Here is a 14,639-nt window from a genome sequence, read left to right on the forward strand (position 1 = left end):
GGAAAAGCAGGAGTGCATTGAGTACCCAGGAGCCCAGAGGAAAGAGAGCGAGAAAGAACACCGACAGTGTCCAAACCCAAACCCAAAAGTAACACCAAGGGAGGATGTCAAGCAGGACCACAACCCCATACAAGAGGGGGAGGAAAACTTACAGCAGGAGTTACAATCTCAAACAAGGAAGGAGGCCAGATTAACATCAGAGCTGTTCTCTTAAGAGGAGACTAGATGCAATGACCCGTGGAAGTCTGCTTATGTCAATGTCCAGTTACGGTCTTGCTGGAACTGAAACTTTACCACCATGTCTGAAAAGTAAGTCCATTTTCTTCAGTTTAAAAATGAAAACACAAAATGTTTAGGAGAGAATCCAGCTCAGGGGAAGTTTTCTATTGTGTTTTTAGAGTACGCAGTGCATATTGGCACTTATGTCTTTTTACATTCCCAGCCAACCGAGTGCTTTATAGACAAGATGGTAACCTCTCCCTCTGATACAGGAGAGGGCGGGCAATGAACACAGGCAGACCTCCATTTCTCCTGACTAGTCTCTAAATAAGAGAACCAAGCGAAGTCCCCACAATCTGAGTGGAGAGAGAATGCCAAGGAGAAAAGAATGACAGGACCCACAATTCCATGGGAGAGGACAGTTCCCATGATCCCACAGAATAGTACTCCCGAATTTTAGAGGCAGCGAGTCTTCATAGGTAGAATCTGAACCAAAAATCAACTAAGCCAAGTGGAGAGAAAGTGTCCTGATACCACTGTCAACGTGTTGATTTCATAGGCCAGTTTTTAATCATACTGGAGTGCACCTGTGGTGATGCAGGATCCCCAGCCAATTAGACATGAAACTTGATTAAACCCTGGGGGCAAATCAATGAGACAACAATCATTAACCACATCAAGGAGCATCAGCAGGGGAGTTATGCGGACTTGAGCCCCACAGTCATTTTGATTTTGAAAAACCCAAGCCTCTCAGGTTCACTTGCACAGCCCTCCCAAGATGTGGCAGAAAACAGTCCAAGTCTCGGGAGACCTCTTCGGAGGGTGCCGCCAGTCTGTCTGTGGGAATATCCACTGAGTGCAGGGTGTTACGGTTCAGAGAGAGAAAAAGCTACTTTGCCAAGAGCAAAGGAAACACTAAACAGAATGAGTGTAACACGTGAGAAAGGGAGAGAGACACAAAATGGAGACCCAGGCAGAGGAGGGGCAGAGTGTGTGTGCACAAACAGGAGGTTCAGAGATACACAGAGTGGATATACAGCCAGTTGGTACCAGGCAGTCCCATGCTGCTACGAGTCTCCTTATTCTTGTTGTTTTTCTCCTTTTTAAACTTGGTCACCAGTCGAAATTTGCCACTGCGGCTGCGTTTGGAATAATCCAGCATCTGGTTCTGCAGAAACACAAAGGGAAATCAATGACTTAGGTCTCACAACCATGCAGACCGAATGAACACAAGTAGCACCTAGTTCGGTTCAGAGCCCTTTTGGAGAGGAAAGAGCTTCCAATCTCATGGTCAGGATGGCGAAGAAAAATGGGAAGGTCAGGTCCATGCTGACCCAGAGACCTCTGGCAGTAACTCTCTAGGGTTTTCTTCTGAACTGATTCTGTCTCACACCTGCGACTACCCACCGGAAACACTCAAGCAAGATGAGCAGAGCTAACTAACGAAGAGGGCACCTAGGAAAACGTTTTGCTCCTGTGTCTGAGTTAGTACCTCTTCATCACTGGGCTCCATGAGCTGCCATAGCCAGGGGATGTCTGCTAATTTTCTCAGCTGAAGGTCCATGTCTGTGAGGGCTGTTAGGAGCTGCTCCTTCTGTGGAGGATCCAGCTGCTGCATCGGAGCAGAAACAAAGGCATACAGAGTTGAGAACCACAAGGTGAATGAATGCAGCATGTGTAGTCTCCTGAGGGATAGCTTCCCACCAGGTAACTCCTGGTTAATGACTGAGCTCTGAATTTTGGAAGGAACCACATGTCAAGACCTTCCTTGCTTTATTAAGTTTCATCCCTCTCAAGGAACCAGAGCTCAGAGCTAACCAGCCGGATATCACTGTTTGATACGTAACGTTACCGAACAATGGAGGCAACGGATGGCTCAATTTGCTTATAGTCATCTAAAATCCCACTGGTAAAGTTTGCACTGACTTGTTCCAAAGCGAAAGGAGTCCAGGGGCCAGGCAAAATCTTGTCTGGATGCCATGGCCACAGTAAGAAAACAGAGAAGTAACAGATTGAAGGAAACTTTCCTCCTGCTTAGCCCTTCTTACCAGTGCCATCTTGCCAGCCAGCAGGAGATCAGTTTCACTATGCAGGGCTTTAACATTATTCACCATCTCTACAACAAGGCTGCAGTTCAGACCCTGTGGCAACGATAAACATGTGTAAGCACCAGAGATCACAGCACAAGTGGCTGAAGGGATAGGGGTGTCGGGGAAGCAAGCATGAATCAAGAAGAAAATAGTGACAAAATAGCGGTAAAGTTTAAGAAAGAAACTGCCTAGAAGTACCTCTGCTGATTTGGATTTGGCGTATACTTTGTCCATAGTTTTGGAGCTGGCATTGACTGCATGAGCAAGTTCCTGTTCCATGTCTTGATAGGACTGGGCTACTTCCCGAATGCTGGGGGGAGGGGAGGCAGGAAGAGAAAAACAGATGTCAGCTGATCCCCATCCCTTTCTTTTTTGCAAAATACAACTCAGGACAGAGTTTAAATATGACCCTATGCAGTAAGACTACAAACAGGTTGTGATGTCAGCTGCAGGCATGCACATGGTAGTCGACAGAAGACTCTTGTGGTGTTCTTCTCGGCATATTTTCTCCTTACTGCTAATATCAGTGAGCAGGACACTAGCAGGAGTACAAGTGTGTTTCACAAATCTCTGCTGTGGCGCCCCAGAAGCAGCTGCTTTATTTCTGACAAATTCACCGGCAACATCTAGAACAACAGATTAATCTAAGTCCCTTTGCTCTTTAAAAGTACAATATCAACCTCAGGCCCGAGAGGAGCAATGAAGGGAGCTGGGCTTGCTAGGGCCAGGCCTGAATGCGGTCAATGTGGCTGAAGAAACTTCACTGTGTAGACTGAAATTCTGGGGGAGCGCCGTGTACAGATCATATGACACTTTGCTTTAGGTTAGTACCAGGGAGACAGAGGAGCAGTGCAGGTGGTGAGACAAGACTGACCGCTCTGGAAGGAATGGGAACGGACAAGGAGCACCACACTCATAGCCAGGCTTCTCCGCATGAGCCCAGTCGATCCAGAGGCCATAGGAGGGCTGAGAGCCCCAGGAAACGAAAAGTGGGTCATACCTGTGAATCAGAGCTCCTGCCGCTTGACAAAATTGGTTAATCTGGGTGGACTCTTCCTCAGACATGATCTCTGGGTGAAGGGAGAAAGAGGCGGGCCGGGACAACTCACACTTCTGTTTGTCCTCCCAGGACTTTAGGGTGCTCTCAAATGCCTACAAAGATGGAAAATACACTCAAAACTACCTTGGAAATCTCCATCAGCCTTCCCACAGGACCTGCCCATGCCAGTATCACAGGCAGAACTGGCAGCACCACCGATTGTGAAGGCTGCTCGACACTTCCCACTATAAGACCCTCATGTTCCCAGCTGCTTTTAACTTTGACTAACATTGAGGCTGAAACATCCCAAGCTGGCTAGTTGTCTGAGGCTCACTGCCTTTTGTTGTGTTGGGAAATTACAGTCCAAACAGTACAGAATAAGTTTAGGGGAAAATGCATTGTTTGGGCCCTGTTAAAAGCCTGTGGTCCCCTTTTCTTGGAGAAGGTCCAGCATTGCAGGCTTTGGGACAGGGACTTGAAATTGGGTGGCCTTTGTGTCAGGGACAGGAGTTTTTCTTCCAGCGAGATTTGGCCAAGCCTTTGAAAAACGGCAGTTTGTACATGCTCAGAGAGACTTGCTAGAACTCGACAGGTGACGTCCGTCCAGGGCATCCTCCGCCTTGGGACCGAGCAGGGCTTTCTCTGCACTTGCAGCTCTGGGGCCAGGTATCAGAATGGAGAGCAGGGAGCGAACCACCCTTGCTGGCAAAGCAGCATGGAGAATAATGCTGCCTAATGTGGGGCTAGAACCTGACCTCAGGGACAGGGTGTTGAGGGGAGCTAGGACGGAGCTGGGACAGGCTGGGCAATATGACTGGGAGTCAGGGAGGGAATGGAGAGGAGGCTGAGAATGGGACTGGTTAGGCAAAAAGATGGGGACAAGGAGCTGAGGGGGAGGGGGAGGAAGGGGGAATTAGATGAGGAGCCCATGAAGGGAAGAGAGCCAATGAGGACAGCCGAAGGAATATGGGTGGGTGGAACAACGGGAGGCCAGAGGAGAAAGAGCTGAGCTGGCAAGCGAGAGGGTCAGGGACTAGCTTGGGAAGGAGATTGGGGGAAGTGAGACAAGGACTTACTGGCCAAGGAGACTGGGCCAGAGATGAAAACCCTGAGGAGCTGAGACCGGGCCTGGCGAGGGGAGGAGAACAGAACTGGGACAAGAAGCCAGAGGTGGGGATGTCTGGGACACGGGAGGTTAGTGTGGTTGGGGCAGAAGGATGGGGCTTGGGGAAATGGGCAGAAATGTCAGGACCCACTCGAGCACACACTCATCCAGAGCCTGGAATGGAACCCAAGAGACTATTCTCACCATTTCTCTGCTGCCAACTAATATCTGTGAAACCCACCACTGAAGTGTCTGTCTAGCCCCGGTCCACATAGGGGATGACAACCGACTCTTGCTTCAGTTACTTTGTTAGCTCAAGTGACGGAGGTCTAGGTGATGAACCTGGAGTTTCCAACCTCGCTGATGACCCATGTAGGTGTTAAATACTAGAACTGTTTTTCCAGTTTGCTTTTTTAAAGACTCAGGAAATCACAGACACACAATTATGTTAAAAGAATGTTAAAAGCCAAACACTCAAAAGTGAGGAAATGGCAGAATTAAGGTTGCCTGTGCCACCTTAGTTTGCCCTCCCTTGGGCATATGCACTATGACACAGCCTTTAATTACACGGTCACATACTAATTTTATACAGGACCATTCCTTTGCTTCATTCAGTTACAGGATGGGGCTGCTCTGTTAAAGACGACTTATCTGTAGGCCCCCTGCTTTGTTGCAGAAGTTGGAAGGTGCGTACAGACTGAAACAGGGGACTGAAGGAAGAGAAAGATGGTTTCATAGTCAAGGCAGCTGAATGTAACCCTGGAGAACGAGATTCAACCCATCTTTGCCAGGAGTTCCAATCTGATGCTGGGAAACCCATTTAAAAAAACCTTCCCATGGACGATCATTAACTGTGCTTTCCTCATCTTGTGAGTGGCCTGCCTAGTACCGTGGAGTCGGCATTGCTGAAGGGCTAAGCACTCAGAGCTACAAACGAAGCCGATGGGAACAGGGCTTTGAGTACAGAAAGTCCTACAAATACTAAGCAGTCTGAAGAAAAATCAGGCCCTCCGTGTCTCAGATTAGGCACCTAAAATGAGTGGACACTTTTGACCATGCTGTCCGCAGGCCTGCTCCCATTGTAAGAGGGCTGAGGTCCTCTCAACATGAGGGGTGCTGTGAAGGTAGAGGGATGAATGTTTGTGAGCATTCAGGTGCTGCGCACCACAGAAAAGCCCAGAGGAAGTTAACACTTCTGTGCTCAGAGAAGGGAGGGAGTAGTGTGCTGTGAACTAGAGGGCCATACACTGCTGCTGCTGCTATAGGCCAAGCTCACCACAGATACCCCTCTACTCCCCCCACAGGCTCCTTATGTGCCACTCTCCCTTCTCTATTTAACCGCTTTTCCCCTACATCTGCCAGGGGCTCTGAGTCTCCCCATGCTGTAATTTCCATTCTTCCCAGTGAGGGGCTTTGCACCCCCACATCTTCATCATGCCTGGAGCTCTGTTTGCTCCCCATTTTACCCCTACCATGGGTTCGGTGTGCCCCAAGTCCCGCCCTGTCCTCTACCCCCTTATCATTAGCCTCATTCTCCTTCCATGCAAGCGGCTCTGTGCAACACATTCCTCTTCCACTAGCATGCTGGCTTTGTGTGCCCTGTCATTCCCTGGTTCTCCTCCACCATGTCATGGGCCCTGTGAGAGCTGTTTGCCCCTCCATTCCCACATACTAGGGTCCCCCATTCTTCCCACGGGGTACTGGCTCACTGTGCCCCATCCCGCTTTCCTCCCCACTACACTCTGCCATCTTTTGGTCTGGGACAGAAGACATTCAGGAGATCAACACGACCCCTTTTGGGAGGATGGGCAGCGCTGAGATGGGCAGCGTTGTTATGCTGGGAGTGTCAACGGCTGGCATCAATGGCTTGGATCTATAGTCAACGTCAGAGCTGGCTGAAACCACTGAGTCTGCTAACCAGGAGCCAGGGGCTCCATGTGCCTCCACTTCCTCCAAATCACTGGGGTTCTGGACACTGCCTAGAACATTCCTGCAAATTCTGCAGTTGATCGGATTTGGCATTCAAAGGCTATCATGTTACAGACGGACAGACAGAGAAATGCCGTTCAGTGGAGGGTAGACCTCACTTTACTTGGCCAACGAGGCCTGCAGCCAGACACTGAACAACAAGGAGAAAACAAAACACTGAATAGCTCTTCATCCATTGCAGAATGAGGCAGGGGTCCTGCAGAAAAAATAGTATGTGATCATGTCATTGAAGACAGCAAGCACACATGCACGGGGATTTTGCAAACTTAGCAATATTCTTTTAGCAGAGAGAGAGAGAGAGAGAGAGAGAGAGAGAGAGAGAGTGTCCATTTAACAGAGTCTCTACTGCACATCTGATCCGTATGTCTCTCTCTCTAGTCAGGCAGGGTATTGCACCCTGCCCTGATGTGTCTCTGGCACTAAAGGGTGCCTCATTTGTACACATACTGTACTGGAAGGTTACTCTTACCCTGTCTCTAGTTAGTGTCTGTGCCCTGTTCTTATGAACAATCCAAATATAGCCAGGGGGCTGAATCCAGGCTTCTCCGTCCACTTGTACAGGCACCCCCTCCTCTCCCAGGATTGCGATCTTCACTGTCCGGCACTGTGAGAAAGGAACGCATTAAGTAAGTCCCAGGACAAGTTACCAACGGATAAGAGGTGTTCCCTACATTTCCTCTCAAAAGGTTTCCCTATGCCTGACAGCCTTGTTTCTAATTGCTGCAGGATTCAGACACACAGTTCTTCCTGCACAGGACAAATTCCCTAGGAGCCCTGGCCCCCAGTGCCTCATGCCTGGGGGTATCTGATGGATCGCTGTGCTAGCTAGCATTTGAACTGCCACAATCGACTTAGATCACAGTGAGCAGTGGAAAACCACCCCATACTCGCTACCGTCTGAGAGCACTAGACCTGACCCCTATAGAACCCTATATCAGAACTAGGAGAGCTTAAGAGCCACAAGTTTTGCATTATCTGCCCTGTTGGGATTAAAAACAAGCAGAAACACATCACAGCCTTCAAACCAAGTGTTCTGGGTAGGGAGGTATATGGTTGGCCAAGAAGCTCACAAAAGATACCTGTGCAATCCGGTGATGTTGTAGATTAATCACTCGTGACACTGCCATCTGCATGCTGCCAAACACGGCTACTACCTCCAAGATCTTGTCATCAAAGGAGGGGGCTGTAAATGTCTAAGCACACACAGGGGGAGAGAGAATTCAATGAATATATTCCTCTCTCTTAGAAGAGCTTCCTTCTCTACCTCTAGATGGAAGCTTGGGGCTTTCACTTTTTGCTGTTTATTCTCTATATAATTAGCAATGAGGCTACAATGTGGATTGTAAAGTGATCCAGGAAGTAGAAAAAGTACCTCAGTATTCCAAATGGGCTTCCAAAGGCTGCTAAAGGCTTATTCATACACACAGGCCTCTACGCTACGTTCTTCCTATGGGACTTAATCATCTCAATGAAATAAATTGCCCAGGGTGGTTGTGGAATCTCCATCTCTGGAGATATTTAAGAGTAGGTTAGATAAAGGTCTATCAGGGATGGTCTAGACAGTATTTGGTCCTGCCATGGGGGCAGAGGACTGGACTTGATGATCTCTCGAGGTCCCTTCCAGTCCCTAGTATTCTATGATCTCCATTATTTTAGGTCAAAAACTGTTTTGGAGCTTGAAGCAAAACCCATTGAAGTTCATGGAAAGACTGTCCTGAAGCTTAACTGGGCTTTAGAGCAGGCCTTCTGAGCAGAGAGGAACAGGGCACATTTCATGAAAGTCAGAAGGGCTGGGAAAGGACCTAGCTCCAGCCTGAACCCGTGGATGACAAATTGCTGACGTCTGACTTTTGGGTAGCTACACACTCCACAGAGGAGCCTCAACCAGAAAACCAATTGTCAGGCCTCAAGTGCACTCCACAGGAAACTCCAAGGAAATCTCTCATATTCCCATTTACCATCTTCCAGGAATACTCACGTCATCTTCTTTGGTGCCTCCCCAGAAGTTGGTGCCTCCAGCGTAGCTGGGAATGTTGAGCACAGCGATCCCCTGAAGGCTGGGCAAAGGGATCGGACGCCCATCGCACTGCATAGAATGGAAGATAACGCCACATTCACAGCTGGGCCGATGTTGGAAGACAGTCGAACACGGTTGAGGGTACACTCACTGGGCTAGCACTGAAGCACAGCGCCTGCGTAACTGAAGGAGTTCCCAGGACTACCGGCCTTCTCTACCCCAGGAATTATCATCACAACATAATATCAGGGCTTGGAAACAGCTGGGGCATGCCCATGTACTGTCCCGGCATGTCTCTGAGGACTGGCTTGCTCTCCAGCTTTTATGTAAAAAAGAGAAAGCAAGTCTCCAGCTGGTATGGTGGCAAAAATACCCTCAAACCCATGAGCCCAGAGTATCTGGTGCAGAGAGATGTCTGCAGAAGCCTAGAATAGCAGCTGTTGAGGTGGCAAACTAAGACGTCACTTCAGGATTCCTGTTGACAATAGCTTAAATGGCAATAATGACTATTTTATTCCTTGTGTAAGAAACAAGAGGGAGGGACCCAATTTCCCAGGAGTGACGGTTCATTCTGGTGGCACAAGCAGGTGCTGTCTGAGAGAGACCAGCTCTCGTTTCCACCAATCAAGCCTGAGCCATACCCAAGAAATGTAGTGGAGCTCATGGGCACATTCAAGGGGGGGACCACATTCTGAACATTCACCCAATTTGCTGAGAGTGGGGTAACGTTTTGACAACTCATATGGGTGGAGCTGATTTTATGGGGGGAGCCTGGAGGAGAACCCCCCCTTCCTCTCCCCTGCAGAACATGTTAATTAATATGACTTCAGACAACCTGAGTAGATAAGCACAAAGGTGTTCACAGGAAATACAACCTTAAACGTAACAAGCCCTGTCTATACTGAGAGTTAAGTCTTTGTTCCACAGCGGGTTAGGCAACATTTTCCAAACCGATATAAGAGAGGATTTCATGTGTGCAGAATGGGAAGATCTTCCCAAGATTAGCACAGGCTATTCCACCAGGCAGAGGGTTGACATGTGCTAACAGTGCAGCGGAGGGAGGAACCCAAGGGCTGACAATGGAACTATTTCTCTTGAATCAACAAGCTGGGTCAGATTCAAGGTGACTGACGGAGATGCTGGAAGGGCTTCATGTTTTCAGCTGAAAGACTGATAAATGCTAAAATAAATGTCCCAACCCAGACGCCAGAAAGTAAAAAGTGACTGGGGTAGGAGGAGAAGAGATTTAATCACATACAAGCATTTTCCCTCTCACCTCCAGCAAAACCTTTTGTTCCAAGTTCTTGTATGTTCTGTGTAGCAGCTCTTTGGTCCCAAGCACTCCATACCACATCATGTTTTTAGTACGGCTTCTGAGAGGGGCAAACAAAGAAACAAGAGATACAACAGCCAGTACAAGGCACTGTCTTCTACTGCCGGACGGCGAGAACTTCTCAACCCCCAAAAAACAAGACTCCTCCTCTTGCAGAAAATCAAGCACTGGAAATGGCCTCCCCTTGTGTGCTGAAAAGAGGCTGCCCTTGAAAATAAATGTAACCGGAATTAGGGATGATCCACTAACATGAGCTGCTGGAAATATGTGCAGATGCTCCCAAGGAGGGAGATGCAATCAGTCACACACATCACTGAGCTAAGGGTGTCGCGGAATGTTTGTTCAGGACAGAGAAAACTCATTAACCTCAGGCTGTCTGAAGTACCTTGTCTCTATACAAGTATCCTGAATCCCACAGAACTATATGCCCAATTATCTACAAGGTCTTGAATTAGAAAATAAACTCTCCCTCTTGGTACCATCCCATGTCCTGAGCCCCTTACCCCCTACCCTGACTCCTGCACTCCCCACACCCCCTTCCCTGAGCCCCTCCTGCACCCACCCTCTGCACCCCTAGGCTCCTGCCATGAAGGACTCAAGAAGTGCTGGGTAAATCATCTAGAAGATTATAAACTGTAATAATTTTGGACAGATAATGAAGACCCAAAACATGTCTCCCAAAGAACTAAGCTACCTGCACTTCTCTGGGTGCTCGTCACGTTTGTTGTTGAAGTCCAGGGAGATCTTTGCATCCAATCCGATTCCAAAATAATTATTCATGACACACTTCTCCGTGTAACACTCTCTGTCAAGTTGAAGAAAAACAATTGTTTTTTTAAAGTGGCCCACATCTCATATGCCCGGTTCAGCCATCCCCCAGCTCCTGATGCAGAGCCGTGGTGTCCAACCAGTTCTGAAGTGAACTAGCCACACTCAATCAGTCAAACAGCCACATGCAGCTAGAGTGCTGGACACCACAGACATCGAAGTTTGAAAAAGAGGAGAAAGCCAGCAGGATCTTCTGTGTTCTAGTGACAGCTGATTCAACTACCCCATAAAAAACACCATAAAGAGCAGTCTGGACACACTGTGAAAGGGTCTAAAAGGTTCTGTGGATTCTGCCAATCACTGGCCATGGAATCGGAGGTTAAATCCACTGTCGTGCCACACAACTGTGCTTAAGAGTCTACCATTTCTTTTGGAAGCAGTTATGTTTCTGACCTTTATGGATGGGAAGAAAACTTCAACAAGTGTGAACCACACGTAGTTGAAAATGTGCTCTCTGTCTCACTCTGCAGAGAGCCTGAACTCAGAGAAGTCAACAGCTCATCTCAGTGAGCTGAACACTAATGATAATGATTTAAATGTCAACACTTAGCTATTTTACTGCTAAATATTTGGAGTGAAACATCCAACAAATGGGTTTCTCGCACAATTCCAACCCTTTTCCCAATCCCTTCGTGGACCCCAAAGCCCTAAACACCATGTTAGCCACAGTCAAATTGTCCAGTTTCTCCCCCATACATCTCACTCATACACAGTCAATGTAATGATCTGCAGCACACTGACTGACTATTGAGGGGCACAGGCAAATGAAGGAGACTTACTCTGGGGACAAACACCACCAGGGGATTGCATGCTGATTGCATTTGTCACTTTCACAACTCGGGTAGTTAAAACTCCCATTTTTGCATTTGCCTGGAGCTGCTGCAGAATGTACAAATGACTGCAGCATCCAAGGGGTCTTACTGGAGAATTCAGGAGTAGCTTGCTGGACAGCTCTCACTGGGCCATGCTCGTATCACACTAACCGGGAGACAGAGGCACTCCCTCACATCCACATGTCCTGGGAGGATGGCAGCCTGGGTTAGATTCTCACTAGAAGCCCCAGATCTTCTGCATTGACTCCTCATGCCTATGCACCTAGATAACTGACTTCCCACACTGGCATCCAGCATAGGAGGGTTGGCTGACATCTCTTTATCCTGGGGCTGCCTACGTCCCCGATTAACCAATCCTCTTCCTTTGCTGCAATTTACTGATGCTGAGGTTCATCTGGAACCATTCATTCCCATTCAGTCCCTCTGCATACTCACAGGTTTTCTGGCTCAGAGTGAAAGGGATCTGCATTGATCAGCAGTCGGCTGATGACCGAACTTCCAGGCAGAGAACCAGACATACCCGCACGAATATCTGGTGAAGGAAATAAGAGGAAATTATATGTAAGGCATCTCATGGAGTTTATTAAATGTGGAGACCAGGGTGTGTTAACAATGGACAAAGAACTGCAACTTACTCCCAGAGCCAAGAGGACAGAGGTCTGAGACATAAATGCAATGGGACATATTACAAGCACAAGTCTCAGGGCTGACCCCCAACCAGCACGGGGTCCAAATAAAAGGGCTGTCAGCATTTTTGGCTCTTTCTAGGAAAAAGCGGATTTTACACACAGACTGTTGGTGGTGAGAATCCACCTTTGGCTTTTCTTTTATTTAAATGGGGGAGAGGCAAAATAAAAGTCCATGTGTCTATGTTTGTACAGCCCCTAGCACCAAGGAGGGCTCCAGAACATTCTCTCCCCCACCGCCAGCAGGGCAGAGTCAGCAATCCAGCTGGGAAGGGAGTGCCTAAGGGTCTCTGGGGCTTTGGGCGTGGCAGAGTCCATGCCTGAGGAGGAGGGGGCTGAAGGGAGCTTTCTGCTAGCTCTTTCCTACTGCTGGAGGCAAGTTGCACAGCAGGGCTTCAGCCTGACGTGGGGCAGAAGGGGGGGATCAAGGCTGCACACCACTCGGTTCAGGAGCTGCTGCATCTTGCTCCCCACGGTATCAGCTAGCAACCAAGAGGGAGAAAGTGTTTCTGACTCTTTCTGGACAAGAACAAACCCCCGGAAATGAACACAATGGGATCTTCACAGAGGGGTAGCAGCCAAGTTAGTCTGTAACTAGAAAAAACTTAAAAAACAACAAACAGTCCAGCAGCACCTTAGAGACTAACAAAACATATAGATGGTAGCATGAGCTGTCGTGGGTTAAAGCTATCCGCGAGTGACCTGCTAAGAACACCAAGAGATGGAAACAGCTGGAGGATCTCTGAGATGGGAATAAGGGAGATAAAGTACTCCCAGTGACTTCAGCCTTGTAGCGGAAGTACTAGCCTTCACTTCTGGGCCTCTCCTGAACGCATGCTCCAGCACTCGACTGAGAACTTTCCAAGGATTTACCATTGCAGCATCCTCCTACGAAGCCAAGGTTGTTACGTTGCTGCACTCATCTGTCTCTGCACTGCGGCCATGAAATCGGTCTGAATCTCAGCTGAGGATGACTATAATTGTTTCCCAATTCTGCACTATTCAAGGCGGCTGGAAAGTTACCTGCAAACAGATTCCTCTCCAGCTTGGCCTGGGCTATAATTCGCCTGGGTGAACTGACATCAAGCACATTTCATGCCCTCAGCTGGAGAGTTGAGTCTGTGCTGTTGTTACCCAGCTCAGCTGGCTGCCTGGATGGGAAGGGGTGGGGAAGACACTCACTCGGGTAGAGGATCTTTGTGTTGAGCATTGGCAGGTTGTCCCGGTTTCCTGTCTGGGGAGGAAGAGATGCAGAGCTGCCCAGCGACAAACTTCCTTTGTTTATTAGCCTTTCACAAGGAGATTTGGACACTACAAAATACAACACCAAACACTCCAATTGACAAACATTGTGTATTGCTCAAACACACACACACACAGGCACCATACAAACATGAAGGAATAGAGGACAGATGGTAAAATTACCAGCCACTCAACATTAACACCTTCCAGACAATACAAAGTACAGTTACACAAAAAGAGAGAACCAGAGTCATGAAGGGACAACAAGGTTTGGCTCAAGTGCCACACACACACGCGCGCGCGTGCGCATGGTACTAGCACTGAGGCACAAAAGATGTGGAACTAATACTAGGAATGGAGATGAGAGAGGTTTTGCTCTAGTTGCAGAATAAAACAGATGGGTATTGGCCTAGTCCCAACTCACTTCTGGATGTATACGGAGCAAATAGGGCTCTCTCACAAGTTTCTCACTTAACAGGGTGTCATATTCCGGAGTGCTGACCAGCATCTGGTGGTTAAGGGGTAAAGTAGGTCTCCTGTACCTAGCCAGATATCAGGTGGTCAGCCAATGACAATGCAGGTAGGAATTTCAAACTGGAAGAGAGGGTTTGGGGGTTTGTTTGTTTTTTAAAACAAGAAAACAAACTTTTATTATCAAAACAAAACTACAGTTGCAAGCATAGTAAAGTGGCTAGATGGAAAGGGCCACCAATTGATCTAGGTACTCAAGGGGACCCCCTGGGCCAAAACTTTAGTTACAAAAGAGAGAAAACACTATTACCAGCTCAGACATTAGTTCCAAATTCCCAAACCAGGAAAAACAACAAAATCCTATCTAAACTTTGCCCTACTTACACATTGTAAGAAGTCTGTTCTAGGAGATAGGCAGGCCTCCCATCTCCTTCATTCTTTAAAGAAAACTGCTCTAAATGTTAAACCCAGAAGAGAGAGAAAAAACCCCTCTTTCAGTTTGAAATTCCTGCCTGCATTGTCATTGGCTGACCACCCAATACCTGGCTAGGTACAGGAGACATTAGTTAACTCCTTAATCACCGGATGTTGGTCAGCACTCCTGATTATGACACAGGGATTACAAGTTGGTTCCTTGCTCTAGTACCTTTGCAGGAAGGCAAGGGTCCACTAGGAAAAAGTCAGAGGGGAGTGGAATGGATGACAGCTGAGAACACCAGAAGCTGACAGCACTGCGACTGGCTGCTACTGAACCATAAAGCTACTCAAGTTCCGGGGTCCCACAAAT

General features: G+C 48.1%; 1 protein-coding gene across 15 annotated transcripts in view; it reads right to left on the bottom strand.

Annotated features, from left to right (window-relative positions):
• DGKD (diacylglycerol kinase delta) overlaps nt 1–14,639 on the bottom strand; it is a 72,258-nt gene that overhangs the window by 1,713 nt on the left and 55,906 nt on the right. For 12 of the 15 annotated variants that reach the window (XM_075937419.2, XM_075937418.2, XM_075937417.2 and 9 more), the window contains 12 exons: nt 13,322–13,450; nt 11,889–11,985; nt 10,487–10,597; nt 9,736–9,832; nt 8,421–8,528; nt 7,522–7,635; nt 6,912–7,046; nt 3,310–3,461; nt 2,508–2,619; nt 2,268–2,360; nt 1,712–1,831; nt 1,270–1,387 (listed from right to left, as the gene is read on the bottom strand). In XM_075937419.2, coding sequence (XP_075793534.2) covers nt 1,270–1,387; nt 1,712–1,831; nt 2,268–2,360; nt 2,508–2,619; nt 3,310–3,461; nt 6,912–7,046; nt 7,522–7,635; nt 8,421–8,528; nt 9,736–9,832; nt 10,487–10,597; nt 11,889–11,985; nt 13,322–13,450 — 1,386 coding nt within the window. Of the gene's footprint in view, nt 1–1,269; nt 1,388–1,711; nt 1,832–2,267; nt 2,361–2,507; nt 2,936–3,309; nt 3,462–6,911; nt 7,047–7,521; nt 7,636–8,420; nt 8,529–9,735; nt 9,833–10,486; nt 10,598–11,888; nt 11,986–13,321; nt 13,451–14,639 lie in introns of those variants that run through there. The other 3 variants (XM_075937420.2, XM_075937427.2, XM_075937429.2) reach the window with 3 other exon arrangements.

This window comes from Pelodiscus sinensis, chromosome 10, assembly GCF_052426305.1.
Source record: "Pelodiscus sinensis isolate ZL-2025 chromosome 10, ASM5242630v1, whole genome shotgun sequence".
Taxonomy (NCBI): Eukaryota; Metazoa; Chordata; order Testudines; family Trionychidae; genus Pelodiscus; species Pelodiscus sinensis.